This window comes from Crinia signifera, chromosome 1 (genome assembly GCF_055691185.1).
Source record: "Crinia signifera chromosome 1, ASM5569118v1, whole genome shotgun sequence".
Taxonomy (NCBI): domain Eukaryota; kingdom Metazoa; phylum Chordata; class Amphibia; order Anura; family Myobatrachidae; genus Crinia; species Crinia signifera.
In genome coordinates this window covers 47,407,153-47,422,164 of record NC_139217.1, presented here as the reverse complement: position 1 = coordinate 47,422,164, position 15,012 = coordinate 47,407,153, and the positions used below count along the sequence as shown (strand labels likewise).

Genomic DNA, 15,012 nt, shown 5'->3' with positions numbered 1-15,012 from the left:
GGTGAGTCCTGTACAATGTTTTCTATACTTGGTGCAAAAGACATTCTATTAAAAGGTCTGAAGCAAACTTTAGCAAATGGTATTACCCTGAGTTTGGGCCTGCCGAGAAGACTCAATTTCACACTCAATGGATTTTCTTAATGCTGGTAACAGAAGAGAAAAAGAAACGAAGGACCTCACTCAACCTGCCCGGAAACGTACTGGAGACTGGCCTAGTGCCTCGAACCAGCGTCGTCCACACATGGATCCCTCGTGGCGCTGTCAGATCCCAGCAGAGCCCGACTGAATCAAACTAATTGAATTAACACCATCAATAATCATCAATAATATCCAGCCCTTTAGCACCTAGAACAAATTGGATGAATGTGTTTTCAGATTGTAGGATTTTAGGCTATTGATCCCAAAGCTGATAATACTCCCACCTGCTTAGATCTGCTTTAATTGATAGATGGAAATTGGCATATGTCCTTATAATTTATCCATAAGGTAATCCCTTCCGCAAAGGTTTCTGTGTAAGGCCACAAGGAAATGGCAGAGTACTCTAATGCTACATAAAACATGTTCTTGCAGGGTGGCAATCTATCATAACACTGGGCCTTATTCAGATCTGACCACAGTATAAATTTGTTCTCAAAATGGATAAAACCATGTGCACTGCAGGTGGGGTAGATGTAACATGTACAGAGAGAGTTACATTTGTGTGAGTTATTTTGTTTCTGTGCAGGGTAAATACTGGCTGCATTATTTTTGCACTGCAATTTAGATTTCAGTTTAAACATACCCCACCCAAATCTAACTCTCTCTGCACATGTTACATCTGCCCCACCTGCAGTGCACATGGTTTTGCCCATTTTGAGAACAAATTTGTACTGCAATCAGATCTGAATAAGGGCCTGTATTAGGGAAGGTGTACTAAGAGTTGGAGAGTGATACAATGGAGAGATATAAAGTACCGGCAACTCAGCCCCTGTCATGGTACCGTGTGTGTTTGAAAAAATGACAGTTGGGGGCTGGTTGGCTGGTTTACAGGCACAACGATTTCCAAAAACTCCTAGGGCAGGTATAGTAGACTCTGGAAAGTGATTAAGTGGAGAGAGATAAAGTACCAACCAGCTAGCTCCTGTCATTTTCACACACAACCTGTAACATGGCAGTTAGCAGCTGATTGGCTTTTACATTATATCTCCCTACTTTACCACTCTCCAAGACTTAGTATATCTTCCCCTAATGATTAGTTGCTCACTCGCCGGGCAGTTTGCAGAGGATAGGGAGGGATGGGGGCGGTGGCGGCGCTGGGCCATCCCAATGAAAACAATGGGCATTCCTCATGGGTATGCGGGCAGGCCAATGCCTGAGGCGGGCGGACAGCTGATGTCACATGACTTCAACCCCCCACCCTGTCTTCATGAACATCACACATCCTGAGATGAACATCACACATCCTGAGATGAACATCACACATCCTGAGATGAACATCACACATCCTGAGGAAGACCTGTCAAGGTTGAAACGCGTTGATGAGGAGTCTGGGCTGAACCGTGAGACCTACACTATTGCACGTGCGTCACTTCCAATTCAAGGGCATCAGTCCGGACCTGATCCCCTGAACAAAGTTAAGTGTTTTTCCATCGTTTATGTGCAGTTGATGTGGTCCACTAAGCCCTAAAAAGTTTTTTATTGCATTTTTTGGAGAAATAAAAGTTGTTATACATTTTAAGTACGGTTTTTCCCTTCTCTTCTTTGGTATATATACGCCTATTGATAAAAAATACGGAAGGAGTTAAAATTCTGGAAGGAGAACACTCCTACAAAGAAACCGAGATAGGATTGACAACACCCAGTGCTGTGTAAGTGGGGTACATCCCCCTCCACATTCCTTTGAATCACATTGGGTGAAGGTGCACCTATTCTTCTGGGAAAGAAATACCAATAGGAGAGGCCACGTGTAGTTCTGAGGTGAATCGTGGTACTTGTTGAAGGATAAAAGAAACCTTTATGTGCGGGGCACATCTTTTGTTTGGTGTGAGTAGGGTACGCTACCCTCTTCAATTGATAAACCAACTTCTATCTAAGGTGGTGGTTATAACCATCATATAACCCTGTGAAAACATACTATACCATATCCCATATTCTCTTCTCTTTCATACCTCCCCGTCTGAGAAAAAAGAACAATAGAAATTAAGGAATTAAGGAAGGAGAAAGAAAAGAATAAGGGAGCCCCACATCTGAATTGGATCGAGCTACAGATATTAAGACTATATATCAAATAGGTTGTGAGCGCGTTTTGTGACAGGGGAAAACCTTTTTTGTATAGATTGTCTGTATTGAGGGTTGGGTGACCTTCTTTCCCCTGTACCTATCGCTGCTTTCTGTGTGCTAATAGGACACTGTATTTCCTTTTCTAGACTGCAGAGGGAGTTTGGTTGTGATCACAGTGCGGGCACTAGGACCTCGGAGACTCCCCCAGGCTGCCTCTGGGCACGCAGGTGTAATGTCGGTGCCAGGTAGACAGGTTTATTGCTTAAGGTGTAGTTGGATGCGAATCTTCCCATATGGTTTCCAAATTTCTTATATGGTATGGAATGTAATACAGTAAGTCTATTTGCCTCCCTTAGCCATGCACTTGGATTTACCAAGCATGTAAATTGGCACTCACAGTAAAAGCTGATTGGTTGCAATGGCATATCTATAATGGGTGCATTGTGTGCAGTGCACACGGACCTCTGGGTCCTGGGGGACCCACAATGCACCCTGCACCCATTATACTTACCCTATGGAGTGCCACGTAGCCAGCAGCAGTGCTGTACAGATCATTGAGGAACTGGCATGGTGGCTATTGTGCACATGTGTAGTAGGACTCCCAACATGCACCTCTCCGAGCGGGACACAAGGCTCTGTTCCCGGCCTTCCCTCTTAGGGCCTTATTCTAGGTGACTTGCTCTTCTGCGAATTTGCACCCTTGCGAGTCATCCAGAACCCGCCCTGCGAATGGTGGTACGACCACCCCCCCTTCGCACGCCAGGTTCATTTGCCTGGCATGCGAATGGATGTTTAACAAAAACATCCGTTCTCATGCCAGTGGGAACCTCCCCCATCTTTCGATGGTCGCCAACCATCGAATGATGCTGAAAGCGCACGCATATGTAAGGGTGGTCCAGACCCGTCGTACATATGCGTGTAGATTTCTAGGGAATTGGGCGGGCAGCTGACATCCGGTTGTGTCACCTGTTCACCCCCCCCCCCCCCGCACCTGCGTCACGAATGCATTGGCATGTGTACGGCCAGTGTTTTCATGAATGTTCAAATATTCTCTGTACAGCGCTGCGGAATATGTGTGCGCTATATAACTAACTGGTAATAAATGGCAATACACTATAGAAAATACCGGTATGGTTCCGAGGGTCGACAAGAGGAAGGTCGACATGCATCAAGGTCGACACCTTTTGAAACCTCTGAAGGTCGACATGGGGTTAGGTCAACAGAGTCATTAGGTCAACACAAGCATTAGGTCAACAGTCAAAAGGTCGATTTGTGTGTGTGTGTTCAAATGGCGACACAGTCGACATGGATACCATAACATTGCTGCACCACGACCGTGAACCCAGTGACCGTATACAAGAAAAATATACCACAGTCCCAAGAGCAGTGGGGGCCCACTGGGGGGTTGCCCTACGACATTTTGGTAGAGGTTAACATTACAGGACCCCGGGTCTGATTCGGCATCAGCAGATCTGAGAGAACAGCGACAGATTTCAGAAACACTCACCGTCGCCACCCCCAACTGCCTGCATCTTGACCCTATTTATGTTAGGACTTATTACCAGGGGCGGATTGGGGGGGTTTGTCATGGTAAGGAGCAGGGGGGGTTTGTCACGAGCCGGGGGGGGGTGACACGGTAATGAGCCGGTGGAGGGGGGAGGGGGGGCACGGTGATGAGCCGGCAGGGGGGTTGGCATGGTAATGAGCCACCGGGGGGGAGGAGGCGCGCATCCCTTACCAAGCTAGTGACACGCCGCTTGAGGCCACGCACGCCCACCGCCACCCACGCCGAAGCCGCTCAGTCCCAGGTGACGTCACCCGAAAGCGACCGCCGTCAAGGCCATATTGACTGTGTGCAGTTGGTGGCTGTGGCCGCGGGCACTAACCCCTGTGTGCTAGGCCCGCGGCCCAGCAGCAGTGGCCCAGGCAGGAAATAGGACGCCAAATCAGTTCCGGCCCACCAGGAAATGGCCAATCCGCCCCTGCTTATCACTTATTTTACTTTATGAAGCTCACGCAGCATTACACAAGAGGGGATCACAGTCAGCAATACAGGAACACCTTTCACACAAAAGCTGTGATACTTCTGCGCAGCAGAGCTTACAATCTAAAAGAAATCCAGGAAAAAATTCGATGAATTCCATAAAATTGACAAAATAAAGTAACAGCTAAATATATAGAGAGCATAAAGAAGGAAGACCAGGGATAAAGGAGGGAACTGACAAGAAGAGACGCACGCTACTGTGACCCCAACTGCAGCTGACTAAACACCGCTGACGCTAACTGCGCCTGATGTGCCGCAGTAGTTACAGGCTTCCAGTGGGACCAGTAGGAGAGGAGAGCTCTGACCCGGACAATGAATTAAAAAAAATATATATTTAAACATTTAAACCAGACTGTTTGAATTGCAAAAAAAAAAAAATGGACAGAAAAGGGTTAAACCTATAAAAACAAGGGGAAGCTGCTGCAGGGACACAGGGCATGGAGCTGAGGAGGTGCATGGACATTGAGCTGCTGGAATGACAGAGACAGATGTGTATAAGCAGCACAACTGTGGGCATTATGTGTATAAGGGGCAATACTGTGTGATTTATTATGAATCAAGGGCACTACATGCGGTGTAATGTGTATATGATTGTGCTACTGTGTGTTGTAATTTTAATTGGAGTTACTATTGTGTGACCGCACCCCTTCCTTGTGGGACCATTGTCCCTTTATGGGAGGTAGGGCACAAATTCCCTGCCACTGGTCTATTGCCTAATGAGGGGGAGGGGGGTGGTCGATGTTAGGGGAAAGGCGTTCCACCACCTCTCCAGGACCACTTTAAGCCCTGATACACACTGACTGATATCATGCAGTGAAGTCACTGGGTCCCCACTGAACATGCTGTCACTGACAATATAGTCAGGATTGAGCTGCATGTACAGAATATACGGGAGGCGGGGCTTCCTTAACAAGCGTGCATCGTTTCCGATACTGAGTGTAGCGATGTTACAAACTATGTGACTCAGAAGGGCCAAAAGTAGCAACAGTGTTTGATAAATCACTTACACCCCTTTCACATTGCACCTTGGACCCGGGTTATTGCCGGATTGGTGATATATGTACCCGGGGAAAATTGCAGTGTGAAAGTGCTACAGCTTATTAACCTGGCAATGTGACCTGGGTTATAAGAAGGGTGAATGGGTATAATGGGCGACGCCGATTTATTTATTATTTTATTTATTTATTAACAGTTTCTTATATAGCGCACACATATTCCTCAGCGCTGTACAGAGAATAGTTGAACATTCACATCAGTCCCTGCCCCAGTGGAGCTTACAATCTATATTCCCTACCACATGTACAGGCACACACAGACATTCTAGGGTTAATTTGTTGGGAGCCAATTAGCCTACCAGTTTATTTTTGGATTGTGGGAGGAAACCGGAGTACCCGGAGGAAACCCACACAAGTACAGGGAGAATATACAAACTCTGCACAGTTAGGGCCATGGTGGGAATGGAACCCATGACCTCAGCGCTGTGAGGCAGTAATGCTAACCATTACACCGTCCATACTGCCTGGATTTAGGAACTGATTCAGACCTGTCCGCTAGGCTGCATATAATCGGAGCCTAGACAGCAGGTTAACCGCCCCGGAAAATGCTGGCTGTACACATGTTAATGCGTTCGTGATACACATGTGGGGGGCGGACAGGTGACATAACCGGATGTCAGCTGCCTGCCCAATTCCCTAGAAATCTACATGCATATGTACGACGGGTCTGGACCACCCTTACATATGCGTGCGCTTTCAGCATCATTCGATGGTCAGCAACCATCGAAAGATGGGGGAGGTTCCCACTGGCATGAGAACGGATGTTTATGTTAAACATCCATTCGCATGCCGGGCGAACGAACCAGGCTTGCAAAGGGGGGTGGGCATACCACCATTCGCAGGGCGGGTTCTAGATGACTCAAATTTGCGCGAGAGCGAGTCAACCAGAATAAGGCCCTAAGAGGGAAGGCCAGGAACAGAGCCTTGTGTCCCGCCCGGAGAGGTGCATGTTGGGAGGTAATTGTCCTACTACATATGTGCAAAATAGCCACCATGACAGTTCCTCAATTATCTGTACAGCACTGCTGCTGGCTACGTGGCACTCCATAGGGTAAGTATCCAAGTATAATGGGTGCAGGGTGCATTGTGGGTCCATACCATATAAGACATTTGGAAACCATATGGTAAGATTTGCATCCAACAATACCTTAAGCTATGGGTCTTCAAACTGTGGCCCTCCAGACAGAGGCGTAACTAGATATTCGTGGGCCCCATAGCAAAAGTTTGTAAGGGCCCCCTATATATCAACTGATGGTGATAAATGTATGCAAAACATATTAGTTTGACAGCAAAGATGGGCCCCCTTCAGCTCTGGGCCCCATAGCAGCTGCACCCCTTGCACCTATGGTAGTTACGCCCCTGCCTCCAGATGTTGTGAAACTACAAATCCCAGCTTGCCTTGCCACAGTTTTAACACTCCCTTAAGGCCCATACACACTCGAAGATTTTCATTTCAAAAGACTTTGTCAAAATCTGTGATAGATATATCTGTCACCAAAATAGTGCGTACACACTGAGCTATTTTCCCAAAGAGTGAGAGATTTTCAGGAGGCAAAAGACTTTGCTGAAAATCTTTCATATAAAAGGCTATTTACATAATGGGCTGGGTTTGTATTCCAAGGGTGGGAGCAGCATCCATTTTATTCAGTGCATTTCTGTTCTTGGGGCCTGATTCAGAACTGATCGCTGGGCTGTGCATATTCAGAGCCAAGCGATCAGGTAAAATCCCGAAACGCCATTGGCAGCGCAGTAAAAGTACTGTATTTTCAAGAGCCTGGAGTGATGTTATTTCTTCCATAATTCTGTGTATATGTATAATATATATATATATATATATATATATATATATATATATATATATATATATATTCATTGGTGGGTAGTGGAGCCATTAATATATACATTGCTGGCATGTGCCAGCAATGTATATATTACTGGCTAATAACATTGGTGGCCAGTGTACAGTATGCTCCGTGTGGAGCAAGTCAGAGAGAGCAGGGCAGATAGAAGCCGGGAGGGGCGGGGCGTCAGCTGACTCAGTCTGTGGCCGGGCAAGAGCAGCTGCAGCCTGGAGAACTATGGAGCCGGGCAGGGCAGACGAGCGGGGGCGGTGCTTCAGCGGTGGTGAGTATGATCTGCAGCTGGCGGGGTAGCAGGGGGAGGGAGCGCGGCGGTCAGCCGGGCTGAAAGTGCATCATCTTTCAGCCCGCGATGCGTACACACCTGGCGATGATGGCTGAAAAACCAGCTATCATCGCTAGATGTGCTGGTAAATCCAGCAGACTGCCCACCTCGCTGGCGATGATGCGGGAGCGCGCATCATCGCCAGTCGGCAGTCGGGGGGGCATACACACCAGGCGACTTTAAGGTGAAAATTTTCAGCTGAAAGTCGTCTAGTGTGTATGGGCCTTTATAGTAAAACTGTGGCAAGGCATGCTGGGATTTGTAGTTTCACAACATCTGGAGGGCCGCAGTTTTAAGACCCATGCGGTTAAGCCATAAACCTGTCTACCTGGCACTGAAATTACACCTGCGTGCCCAGAGGAAGTCTGGGGGAGTCTCCGAGGTCCTAGTGCCCGCACTGTGATCACAACCAAACTCCCTCTGCTCGTCTGATCCTCTGTCCCAAGGTGGCTCATCCCATGCTCATCAAACAATCAGTTTTTATCAATCAATATCCAAGCCCAGGAAAATGTAGATTTCTCCAGTGAGAGCATCAAATGGAAATGTCTGTGTGCAGGAGGACTGGTCATCTGCCTGGATAAGAGAGATATTAGCTGTCAGAAGCCATCTAGCAGCCAGCCCTCACAGCTAAGTTCCTGGCCAGCAGATAACCAGAGATGGCAGATGGATGGAGATCGCGCAAATGAGCCTTTAATTGACAATCAATTGTGATTAGAAGCCATAGAACATCTTTCTATCTCCTGGCCTCTAAAAGAAAAGATGTTGTTTCTGCATTTGGACCCCCTCCCCCTGTATCATTTTATAGATGCAATAAAGTCAGTGCAGAAATGCTGAAGACGTCATTGCTTCCTGTGCAAATGACGTCTGCAATTCGCAGATTTGTGCAATAATCGCCTCTGACGCAGCGACGATAAGTATTCAATCAGACGTCGCTTTTGATGATAAATAAGACCTTTTTTTTTTTTTTAACCTATATTTATTATTGTGTGAAATCGCCCCGTATAATCACCAGTAACGGTATAATAACTGCAGCCCGTGTGCTGTTATTTTTTACCACTGGTCACCCATGTTTCCCCAGCTCATATACACAGATATGGTGCAATACAGGATATTGTTCCTCTGCACCTGATATTTGTTGCTGTTTTAGTTGCATATAGATTCTACAATTTAATTTATCTTACTGCGATTTAACAAAAGTCGCATTTGCGGTGAGGTGTATGAAGCCGCTATATGGCAAATTAAATGTAAAAAATATAATTATATATATATATATATATATATATATATATATATATATATATATAAATTATTTAATTAATTTTATATATATAAATATTTAATTGTGTATATATATATAACTGTGTATAAATAAATATATATATATATATATATATATATATATATATATATAAAATATTTTGTATATATACATAACATTTTCAGCGATCGGATCATTTAAATAAACGAAATTATAACCCTGCCATCATAGGGGGAAGTAATTACCCAGCCCCGGTGAGAGATAGGCGATACCAAACCCCCCTCCCCACCCTGGTAAGTGATTTATAATTTACAGATAAAGCGTAATAAAGGCGTATATCGGATGCTTGGCGTGCTGGGGAGTGATTGCAATCTGTGCAGCTGCGGGAGGAGAGATGAAGGGGTCTCTCTACTCCCCCCCAGAGCTGCACCAACTCCCCTGGGCTCAGTCCTCTCAGGGGCTAATCGTGTCCCCACCTCGGACAGAAATTGCATGTGATAGTTTTAGCCCATTATTTCTCACAACTTTTAATTTCTGCTTTACAAAGGATCATTGCCTCGGATAATTACAGAGACATGTCCTTGTGTGTCAGGAGGCATCCGAGGGGAAAACGGATCGTTCCTCTCCCCCATCCCTCCATTCCCTCCACACACCTACTGGCAACTGCCATGTGCCACTATATATACATATATATATATATATATATATATATATATATATATATATATATATATATACACACATACACAGACGCAGTATGTATATATGTATGTATGTATGTGTATAATTGCACATGGAAGTCATATTATATATATATACCATATGAATATATATATATATATATACGCACAGACATATCTGCAAGCCATGTGGTGCAAATATATATGTACATTTATATATATATATATATATATATATATATATATATATATATATAGTTGCACATGTCTTGCAGGTATAAATACATATATACACACTGATAACTGCCAGTGATGTACATTTTTATAATTTTACACCTAAATTAAATCTATAATTAAAAAAAATACAGAAAAAATATTTGTTACTTTTTGTGGTTTTCTAACTAAAAATAAATAAACGAAATACACGAATATATAATGAATAAATTAATACAAACTTCTATTTATCCGATGTCGGGGTCCTAATAAATGTCTCATTAAATAAACCTTTATTTTGGAAACCCAAGATCTACAGTATCTGATATATAAATATCAAATATGACATTTATATATAACATATACAGTATATATATATACGCACAGACATATACATATATATATATAGTGTGTGTGTGTGTGTGTGTGTGTGTGTGTGTGTGTGTGTGTGTGTGTGTGTGTGTGTGTGTGTGTGTGTGTGTGTGTGTGTGTGTTGTATATTTTCGGTATTAATGTCTGTCCCCAGCATTCACCTGTATTACATTATTACATTTTGGGAGTCATTATGACTCCCATATTCCGATATTGTGCATCGCTGGCGGCCTCCTGCTCTTATATTAGTGTCACAATGTTATAATCCATTTAGCCACTTCCAACTGAGGCTTAGCCTATCTGATCTGATGGTCTCTCTCTCTGTATAAGTTCCTGCTATTGATCCCGCAATTATTTAAAAAGAATTTCCCATCACCTCCCACTTTCCCAAATAAGGCTATTTAGATGCTGCAGAGATGGATGGAGGGGTGTGAGGCGCAGGCACAGGGCATCACGCTGCATCACTGCTCACACTGCTATTCTCCCAGCTGATGGGGAGGACGCACCAAGCGGCTCCCTCTGCCCACCCTGCACTCTACAGCACTCCTCATCAGGCGAGAGCCCATCAACATCTGTCACGCCAGAGGCCAATGCAGCAGCTGTTAGCAGTCAGATCACCTGCAGTTCTCCAGCTGCTGGAGCAAAATAGGTCTGAGAGGGAGAACTAGATTGGTGGAGACTGAGAGGAAAAGAAAGTATCTCCAGGTGCAGGGAACCAGAAGACTGAGAGTCCCAGCAGGTGCAGAGGACCAGAAGACTGAGAGTCTCAGCAGGTGCAGAGAACCAGAAGACTGGGAGTCTAAGCAGGTGCAGAGGACTAGAAGACTGAGAAGTCCCAGCACTTGCAGGAGACCAGAAGACTGAGAGTCTCAGCAGGTGCAGAGTACCAGAAGACTGAGAGTCCCAGCAGGTGCCGAGGACCAGAAGACTGAGAGTCCCAGCAGGTGCCGAGGACCAGAAGACTGAGAGTCCCAGCAGGTGCAGAGGACCAGAAGACTGAGAGTCCCAGCAGGTGCAGAGGACCAGAAGACTGAAAAAGTCCCAGCAGGTGCAGAGGACCAGAAGACTGAAAGTCACACAAGCTTTAGGCGACTAAAAGTCATAGAAGACGTAGAGGACATTCTAGAAGTTCTGAACACTGAGAACCCAAGAAGCTGTTAAGGACTAAAATATTGAGTCCCAGAGGGTAACATAGGACCAGAAGTCTGACAGTCCTAAAAAGTGTACCAGACCAAAGGTCTGATAGTCCTACAAGGTGACCAGGAAACTGAGACTCTCAGAAGGTGCCGAGGACTTGTAGACTGGAGAGGTTCCACAAGGTGCAGAAGAACAGACAGCGAGTCCCACAGGTCCACAAGACTCTGAGAACTACACCCAGCCTAAAGGGAGCTCTCAGATGACCGGTGCTATGGTTTCCATGTGCTGCACCAGCGCCTAACCTGGGGCCACCTGAAGTTTGCATAGCCTAGGACTGCAGCCTTCTTCTAGAAACCAGTGACTGAGCAATGAATGTGAGCAGGGAGAAGGCTCCGGGGGACATCTCCATGCCGCAATCCCAGGCAGCAGTTGTAGTGGAGGCTGTATCCTGCAGCCTCCACGGGGAGATCATAGACAGCCATGGGGAACAGAGGCTGTCCTCCAACGACCTCCCAGTCTTTGTGTGTCCCAGAGATAGACCAGGAGACAATACCCCAGGGCAAGAGGCTCCTGCAGCCGTGCACAGAACCACGTCTTTCTCTGTCCTGGACATCCTGGACCCTAATAAATTCAACAGCAAGCAGAGGCACTGCACAATAGTGTACAAGCCCAACAGTGACTATATCCTGAGGGCAGAGGACAAGCACGAAGAGGCTGCCAGTGACTTGCCCAACCAGAAACCCTTCTTAGAAGACTTTGACAACTGCAAGAAGTCCCCTGATGTTCTAAGTAAGTTCCTTACGGAAAGTGTAATTATAACTTCTATAAGGTGTACTGCTATATATGTGAGTGAGTGAGTGAGTGAGTGAGTGAGTGTGTGTGTGTGTGTGTGTGTGTGTGTGTGTGTGTGTGTGTGTGTGTGTGTGTGTGTGTGTGTGTATATCTACTGTATATACAGAGTGTATGCCGGATATTGCTACTTTTGCTACTCTGTTGATATGCTGCAAACTACTATAAATGCTATTTTTGTCTTATGTACTGAAAAAGATATAATACGGTTGCATTAACCATTTCCATGGGGGAGAATACTGAAGTTTATATCTGCGTATCCCACTTACCTGGCAGCAGCAGGATGTACAGTGTGGTGTAATGCTCCCTCCGCTGTATCATATCACAGCTGAAATGTCAGGAAGTTGAGAAAGTTAAGACAAGTTATGGGGCCCATACATCTACAGATCGGTTGTCAGATTGGGCTGATTGGAACAAACACCTGCTAATATCTGAGTGACAGTTTTTGGCAGTTTTTCGGCATTTCAAAGCAAATGGTCAACTGTCATTTACTCTCATCCGATACCAGGATTTTGTTACAACCAGCCCAATCTGACAATCGATCTGTAGATGTATGGCCAGCTTTACTTCTGCAGCCAGGTGGATGGGGGTAAGTAAGTACCTGTCTAGCAGCCAGGTGGATGGGGGTAAGTATCTGTCTAGCAGCCAGTTGAATGAGGGTCGGTACCTGCTAGCAGCCAGGTGGATGGGGGTAGGTAGCTATTAGCAGCCAGTTGAATGAGTATAGGTACCTGCTAGCAGCCAGGTGGATGGGGGTAAGTAAGTACCTGTCTAGCAGCCTGGTGGATGGGGGTAAGTATCTGTCTAGCAGCCAGTTGAATGAGGGTCGGTACCTGCTAGCAGCCAGGTGGATGGGGGTAGGTAGCTGTTAGCAGCCAGTTGAATGAGTATAGGTACCTGCTAGCAGCCAGGTGGATGGGGGTAGGTACCTACTAGCAGCCAGGTGGATGGGGGTAGGTACCTACTAGCAGCTAGGTGGGTGGGGTAGGCACCTGCTAGCAACCAGTTGGATGGGGGTAGGTACCTGCTGGCAGCCAGGCGGATGGAGGTAAGTACCTGTCTTGCAGCAGAGAGAAACCCTCGTTAGTATATTTAACATTTAATTCAACACAATTGCTACATTCAAATTCCATGGGTGATCTTGTCTATGAGCATCCTGCGGCTCTCCATCTGCTGTGGAACTACTACTCACAGCATGCCCTGTGCTACAGATGTCCTGGGCATCTGCTGAGACACTACATACCACAAACTAGGCATGCTGTGATTGTAGTTCCACAGCAGGTGGAGAGCCCCAGGTCCTTGTCCTGTCCCAGCAGCGGAAAACATCATCTGTCAGTAAGGGGCAATCAATATCTGGTTATAAGGGTCTCAGCGGCATTGTTGTCCTCACCTGGCCCCTAACCAGAATCCTAACCATAATAATAATAATAATAATAATAATAATAATAATAATAATAATATCATTTATTTTGCTGGTTCCACCTCCACTCCAGCTTAGGGTGGGGGACACATTTAATTTACTTTCTCTGCCCCCCCTGACTTTTTTCCCGGAGAATCAGACTAATTGTGACAAAACGCCGGTTATCTCTGGAAAAACAATTAAATTCCTTCGATTACATTTAAAGGAAAATGTGCTTAGCAGCGGGAAGGAGCCGCGATAATGGGGTGAGTCGCCCCGGAGTGTCATGTACGACTGGCCCGGTCGATATCCTATTATCGAATTGTGCGTATCTCTTTCATGCAGCTGGCAAACTCTGTCCCAACATCTAAATTATAGGGTCACAATTCGGATAATTACTCGATTAAAACCTATTACACTTATTAGGGTGATTATTGATCGCGGATTGCATTCGACCTAGGGAACAAATTGCTTTTTTGGGTTTAAAATATTAAAATTCTTTCAGAGTATTTTACATACGATATATATATATATATATATATATATATATATATATATATATATATATATATATAAATTTGTCTTTACATATCGATAGGATTATGTGTATATATATATATATATATATATATATATATTACACTGTATGTAGGACTCACACATCAACGATTGAAATAAGGTTTATTATTTAGTATGGTTCCTTTTTTCGTCATTGCTTTATAGAAGTAGTAATTATAATGAATAATAAGTATAAATATATTAAATATTATATATATATATATGTGTGTGTGTTTATAATTTAGTCCCATACTTCGATGATTTTTAGTATCGTTCCTTATTTCGTCATTGCTCTGTACTAATAATACTTTTGTGTGTATATATATATTATATATATATATATATATATTATATATATATATATATATATATATATATATATATTACTGTAGAATTAGTATAGCATTGTAGAATTATTGGAAGCCACTAATACTAAATATCTTGTTTACAATCGTTATTATTACTGTCAATTTACTATTATGTTGTACAGGATGATATTTATATAATCTTTATACAGTTAGGATTCTGTTTGTAAGTATGCGTATTTGAACGAACATATAAACGAGTATTTGGGGCATATTTGGGCTTTAGCCCCTGATTTGTATAATGTCATATATAATACCTAATTTACCTAATTTAACTGACTAAATTGGTGTCGGGCTTATGTCCTAGTGACACCTGTCCGGGAAGTCCATCATTGTCTGTGTGACATATTTGGGGACAATACTCAGCGCTGCGTTCTATGTTCCGCTCAGCAGTCAGACCAGTGCGGAGTGCAGGAAACAAATACTAATAATCCTGGGATAGGAATTCTAGGGAGATTATAATTGCGGGTTCCCCGGCAGTAATCCACGTCCCTTCCCATCTCCTGCCGGGATTCTGTCCCTGCTAACATTGGGGATTATGTACAGTATGTTATTGTAAGGAAGCCATGAAGTTGTGCAGTAATTCTACCAATTCAACAACCAAACAGTAGTCTCAACATGTGCAACAAAGTAGCCGGG

General features: G+C 44.5%; 1 protein-coding gene across 1 annotated transcript in view; it reads left to right on the top strand.

The window, feature by feature from the left end:
* Positions 1-10,656: 10,656 nt before the first annotated feature.
* NKX1-1 (NK1 homeobox 1) overlaps positions 10,657-15,012 on the top strand; it is an 11,467-nt gene continuing 7,111 nt past the window's right edge. The window contains exon 1 of the mRNA XM_083155952.1: positions 10,657-11,991. Within this exon, the coding sequence (XP_083012078.1) occupies positions 11,571-11,991 (421 nt within the window). The 5' untranslated portion in view covers positions 10,657-11,570. The remainder of the gene's footprint in view (positions 11,992-15,012) is intronic.